Source organism: Tachyglossus aculeatus, chromosome 3 (assembly GCF_015852505.1).
Source record: "Tachyglossus aculeatus isolate mTacAcu1 chromosome 3, mTacAcu1.pri, whole genome shotgun sequence".
Classification (NCBI taxonomy): domain Eukaryota; kingdom Metazoa; phylum Chordata; class Mammalia; order Monotremata; family Tachyglossidae; genus Tachyglossus; species Tachyglossus aculeatus.
This window is the reverse complement of record NC_052068.1, coordinates 65,584,931-65,590,930: the sequence shown is the minus strand read 5'-3', so window position 1 is coordinate 65,590,930 and position 6,000 is coordinate 65,584,931. Positions and strand designations below refer to the sequence as shown.

The window sequence follows — 6,000 nt, the reverse complement described above, 5'->3', positions numbered from 1 at the left end:
CGCCAATTCCCCTGGAGGCCCCTGAATGGGGCTCAGCTTCTCGGTAGTGGCTAGTGTGTCCACCCCATGGGGACGTACTGATGGCCAAATCCTGGCCTGGGCAGGGTGGGTGACTGGCTCAGAATTGGGACATCAATATTTCCCTCCTCCCGGGCTTTGATTCCCTTGTTTCCAGGTGCTGCTACTGCTAATTGCTTCGGTTACTGCTACTGCCGCTGCTGCAGTTTGCCTCTGATCAGCCAGCTGACTTTAAAACCCCATCTTGTACTATTTCTTCACTCTCTTTCTCTCCCTCAGTTTCTTCTCTCTTCCTCTCTGTCGATCTCTTCTCCCAATCTCTATCATCTCTCTCCATCTCGCCTCCCTTCCTCCCTCTCTCGCTCTTATCAGGTATGATGATGTCAAACATGATGCTGATGCTACAGTTACAGAGACAGCCTCTTTTGGCGCAGCCCCTGTTTCTCCCCCGCTCCTCTCTGCTTCCAGCATTGGAGGGTTTTGGGGTGTGTGTGTGTGTGTTTGTGTGAGGGAGTGGGTGTGTGTGTGTGTAAGGGTGTTTGTGTGTTTCTCCCAGGAAAGCGCATCTCTCAGCTGGGCTCTGCCGTCCATCCCTTTCACTAGGCAGACCGGGGAAGGAAGAGGACGGGAGGAAGAAGGGAAGCGTCTGTTTGGCCAAAAGGGGGGTGCTTGGCCAGAGGAGGGGGTGGGTGGGAGGGGAAGGAATTCTTTCCTTTTTTTTTTAATCATCCTCTCCCATCCCCTCACCATACATTCTCTCCCTCCCTCTCTCTCGCACACATACACAGTCGCACACACAGCCACACAACTCACCGCCCCAGGGGCGATCCAAGATGAGCGCTCCGGGCTGCGGGCTGCTAGTGCTGCTTCTGCTGGGGGGCGCCGCCGCCTCGGCCCAGGGGGACGGCCAGGGGGGCGGCAAGGAAGGCGAGACCCCCGGCAATTTCATGGAGGACGAGCAGTGGCTGGCGTCCATCTCCCAGTACAGCGGCAAGATCAAGCACTGGAACCGCTTCCGAGATGTGAGTGGGCCTGGATGGATGGGGGGTGGGGGGGGGGGGGGGAGGGGGAGAGGGGGTCCCGGGCGGGGGGCGGGCCCTGGGGATCCAACCCCGGGGGCGACAGACCGAGGGCAGCTAATTGCCTCGGCAGGGAGAAGAAACAATGCACACTGCCCTCCCTTTCTTTCCCTTCTCCCCCCATCTCCCCGGTGAGCCCTGCTACCCTCTCCCCACCCCTTGGATTTAGGAGACCCCTCCCCAGCTCACCGAGCTGCTGGCGAGTAAGGGCCTCCCGGGGTGACAGTTAACCCCATCCAAGAGGCCAGCCCCCCCTCCATCCCACCCAAGGGGCTAGTTTCCCCCACTCCATTTAAGGTGCCAGCCCATCCCACCAAGGGGCTAGTTTCCCCCACCCCATCTTAAGGACCAGCCCCCCACTCCATCCCACTCAAGAGGCTAGTTTCCCCCACCCCAAGGGTCAGCTCCCCCTCCCCCATCATCATCATCAATCGTATTTATTGAGCGCTTACTGTGTGCAGAGCACTGTACTAAGCGCTTGGGAAGTACAATTTGGCAACATATAGAGACAGTCCCTGCCCAACAGTGGGCTCACAGTCTAAAAGGGGGAGCCCCGTCTCACCAAGGGGCTAGTTTCCCCCACCCCATCCAAGGGACCAAACCCCGCTCCATCCCATTCGATTGGATAGAAATAGAAGGGAAAAGGAAAGAAAAAAGAGCCACCTTGGAAACGATCTAGTGCTTTCTCTTGGTTTAAAGGAGCTGCGATCAGGCCAGAGAGGCATCCTGAATTCCCTCCCTGACGTTGCTCCCTTCCCTTCCTTCCAGGACCGATGGGAATCCCCTAACCTGTGTTTTTGACCCCCTCCACCCCATCCAAGGATCAGCCCCCCTCACCCATCCAAGGGGCAGCCCCTCTCCACCCCTTCCAAGGGTACATCCCCCTCCACCCCATCAAAGGGGCCAGCTGCAAAGTCTTGAATATCCATCTGTGAGGAAGGGATTAGGAAGAAGTGTTGGAGAGGTAAGGTTGGGGTGGGGCACTAGCTGGCAAGATGCCCTCCCCTCTGGCTTCCTCCTCTATCAGAAGATGGGTGTTTCTTCTTGGCCTTCCTGGGGCTGGGAGGGGGTTCAATGGGCCTGACATAGGGTTGGTGGTGAGAGAAGGGAGGGAGTTTTATGCAGGAGGAAGGGATTCAGAAGACTTCAAAACCCACCATCACCTCAAGAAAAACTATCCGGGGGTATTGTAGGGGTCCAGACCTGGGTGGGTGTGTGGGTGGGGTCCAGAAGGTGAAGCAGAGCAATGATATGGGAATCTCCCTCCTTGCAATGATGGATTTCAGTCCCCTGGGGTCATTCATTCATTCATTCCATCGTATTTATTGAGCGCTTACTGTGTGCAGAGCACTGTACTAAGCACTTGGGAAGTACAAGTCGGCACCATATAGAGACGGTCCCTACCCAGCAATGGGCTCACAGTCTAGAAGGGGGAGACAGACAACAAAACAAAACATGTAGTCAGGTGGGTCTCTGCCATAAGGCAAAGCAGGGTGGCTAGGAAACAAAAAGGGAAACCACGAAGGGCAAATGCTAGGGGCTGGTTTGCCCCTGGCCACGTCCAAGTGTAGAACGGAGCGGGAGTCACTTGATTTCCCAGATGCCACCTCAGCAGGGAAGGAGAGCACATGGGTCTGGGGGCTGTAGGTTTGGCGGGGGATCAGCAGTTGCTCGGTCCCTCTGTCCTGTGGAGCCGGGAGTGGACAGCATAACCTTGCTCAGGGCTTTGCAGTGAGCGGGGAAGAGGCTGCAGAGTTGTGCGGGCTCAGGCCCGGGCTCCAGCGCCCGTGTTGATGCAGCACTTTGTTTATAGGCACCTGTAGATCAGTGGGGAAATTGCAGGCGCTGATCAGCGCGGTGCCACCTCCTTCCTCCTCTCAGGGTGGGGCGGGATGGGACTGGAGCCAAGCCTACTTGCCCCATCTTGGAGATGGGGCTTCGGGGAAAGGAAAAGAGGTCATTCCACCCTACTGACATGGGGGGTTGGGGAGAGGACAGACAAGAAATCACCCTCCCTCCTGCCTGCCCTGCGGCTCTGGCAAGCTTTAGGCCCAGGAACTCTTAGAGGATGGAGGGCTGCTTTCCCTGACTCATTCCACCAAACCTCCTGGTTGGAACCAATTAAACGCAGCAAACGTGAAGCCACTGAATATCCCTTTTCTCCCCTCAATAGATGATACCCATCTGGGGCTGGGTTTAAAATATGTTTCAGATCCACACAGACACAACAACACCCTTCTGCCCACCCCACCCCCCACGAGCATGATGTGATATCAAGGAGTTATATGGAGAAGGCAGAGATTTCACATCTATTTCATTCCTACGATAATCATCCACACCTCCAGGAAGGGAGCAAAGACAAAAAGGCTGGACAGAGTTCAGTGGTGGGAGTGATTGACAGCTGTACGTGAAGCTCAGGGCTCCTGGAGGGGGAGGCTGTCGGGGGATACATGTCTTGCCCTTTACAATTTACTTTCCTTAAGGTCGGTCCCGCAAAGGCACCCGGCTCGCGAAAACCATTAATGTCGGCCATCCGTATCCCACTCCATAATCCTGTTATGGCAATATCCGTACAATCTCCCACCCCAGAAGCAAACTGCCTGAGCCATGATGCGGCTGAGGGAAATGGTATAACCCAGAGGCCGAGTCACTGTGCCTCCTTCACTAGCTCCCTGACCTTACAGGTCCTCGAAGAGAGGGTGGCTGACAGCCTGAAGGAGCCTCAGTGTTCCTTGAAATGCTTCTTACAGTTCCATCAATCAATCAATCAAACAATCCATGATATTTGCTGAGCGCTTTCTCCACACAAAGCACTATACTAAGCACTTGGGATGGCACAATACAACAGAATTAGCAGACATGTTCCCTGTCCATAATGAGCGTCCATCTTTCCCTTTCCCCTCACTGAGGGACGGGGACTGAGCTCCCCCTCTCCTCTTCTCCTTCCAGCCACCTCCACCTTCTCCCCAGATCAGTTCCCATCCCCTATGTCCTAAGTCTAATGGCAGCTCTGAAAACTGAGCAGCTTTGGGCTCTCTTGTGTCATAAAGGTTCCTTTAAAAGCCTGTAGCCTGCTGGGTGACAGGCTCTGGCAAAGAGAACTGGAGGAGGGAGAGGGGAGGAAAATCCCTTCCCTAGGGACTGTCCAATGCACATTTCTGCTGAAAAGCAGAAGGCCGCTGGCACTTTATCTCACTCTTCGCCAACCTGGAGAACCAGGATGGGTCCCAAAAGCAAGGAGTTGGGCTGAAATGTCACACTTTCCCTGCAATCCACTTTCCAGGGTGGCTCTTAAGAGTCAGCCCTTTTCAGTCCTTTATTTTGCATTGTTTACATTTGCCTGGCTGTGGGAGAGAGAGAAATTCACTCTGCCTTGAAGGGGCCTGAGTTTGATCATCAAGTGGACCTCAGCTCTGTCGTATGTTTGTTACATAAGTGTCCAGGGCTCAGTCTGGGCCATAATAATAATAATAACAATGATAAATAATTGGATATTTGTTGAGCACTTCCTATGTGCCCACCATATGGCTTAGAGGAAAGAACCCAGGCTTGGAAGTCCGAGGTCGTGGGCTCTAATTCCAACTCTGCCACTTGTCAGCTGTGTGACTTTGAGCAAGTCACTTAACTTCTCTGCTTCAGTTACCTCATCTGAAAAATGGGGATTAATACTGTGAGCCCCACGTGGGACAATCTGATAACCTTGCATCTATCCCAGCGCTTAGAACAGTGCTCGGCACATAGTAAGCGCTTAACAAATACTATCATTATTATTATCATTATTAAGCACTGAACTAAGTGCTGGGGTAAATACAAGATAATCAGGTCCTCCATGGGGCTCACAATCTAAGTAGGAAGGAGAACAAGTATTGAATCTCCATTTTGAAGAGGAAGGAATTGAGGCACAAAGAAGTGATTTGCCCAAGGTCACGCAGCAGGTAAGTGGAGGAGACAGGTTCTCTGACTCCCAGGGCTGGGCTCTTTCCACTAGGCCACACTGGGGAAGGGCAGAGAAGTAGCTCGAGGGGAGGGGGGTGGGTGTCCAGCATGATGGGTGGGGTGGAGATTCCTACAATTTGGAAGTGGGAGGGGAGCAGAGAGTTGGCAGACCACCTAGCTGCCTCCTTCTTCCTGGGCCCCAGGAAGATGGATCATCTGGTGAGACCCTATCCCCTCCAATGGCAGAGGAAGGGTGGGGAAGTGACTCTTCCTTAGTGGGCAGGCATACTTGAAGGTGAATGTAATGCTCAAGGAGATGAGGAGAGAAACTTCGAGAGAAACTGCCGGCCTCTGTCCTGGCCCAGGCGGCTACCTGGTCCACTCTGAGCAGTGTTCCCTGATGGCCCCTCAGCCTGGATTGAATTTGGAGAAGTGGCGTAGCCTAGCAGAAGGAGCACGGGACCTGGGTTCTAATCTCTGCTCTACCACTTACCTGCTTTGTGACCTTGGGCTAGTCACTTACCTTCTCTGTGCCTCAGTCCCCCCCATCTGCAACATGGGGATTCAATACCTGTTCTCCCTCCTACTAGGCTGTGAGCCTCATGTGAGACCTGATGATCTTGCAACTACCCCAAAGCTTAATAGAGTGCTTGACACTCGGGAGTCAGAAGGACCTGGGTTCTCATTTCAGCTCTGCCACTTGTCTGCTCTGTAACCTTGGGAAGTCACTTCACTTCTCTGTGTTTCAATTACCTCATCTGTAAGATAGGGATTAAGACTATGAGTCATCATCATCAATCATATTTGAGCGCTTACTGTGTGCAGAACACTGTACTAAGCACTTGGGAAGTACAAGTTGGCAACATATAGAGACAGTGGGCTCACAGTCTAAAAGGGGGAGACAGAGAACAAAACCAAACATACTAACAAAATAAAATAAATAGAATAGATATGTACAAGTAAAATA

At 53.2% G+C, this 6,000-nt stretch overlaps 1 protein-coding gene across 2 annotated transcripts in view; it reads left to right on the top strand.

Moving 5' to 3' along the window:
• Positions 1–764: 764 nt before the first annotated feature.
• SPOCK2 (SPARC (osteonectin), cwcv and kazal like domains proteoglycan 2) overlaps positions 765–6,000 on the top strand; it is a 32,623-nt gene continuing 27,387 nt past the window's right edge. For both annotated transcript variants that reach the window (XM_038744009.1, XM_038744007.1), the window contains exon 1: positions 765–1,040. In XM_038744009.1, the coding sequence (XP_038599937.1) occupies positions 852–1,040 (189 nt within the window). In that variant the 5' untranslated portion in view covers positions 765–851. The remainder of the gene's footprint in view (positions 1,041–6,000) is intronic.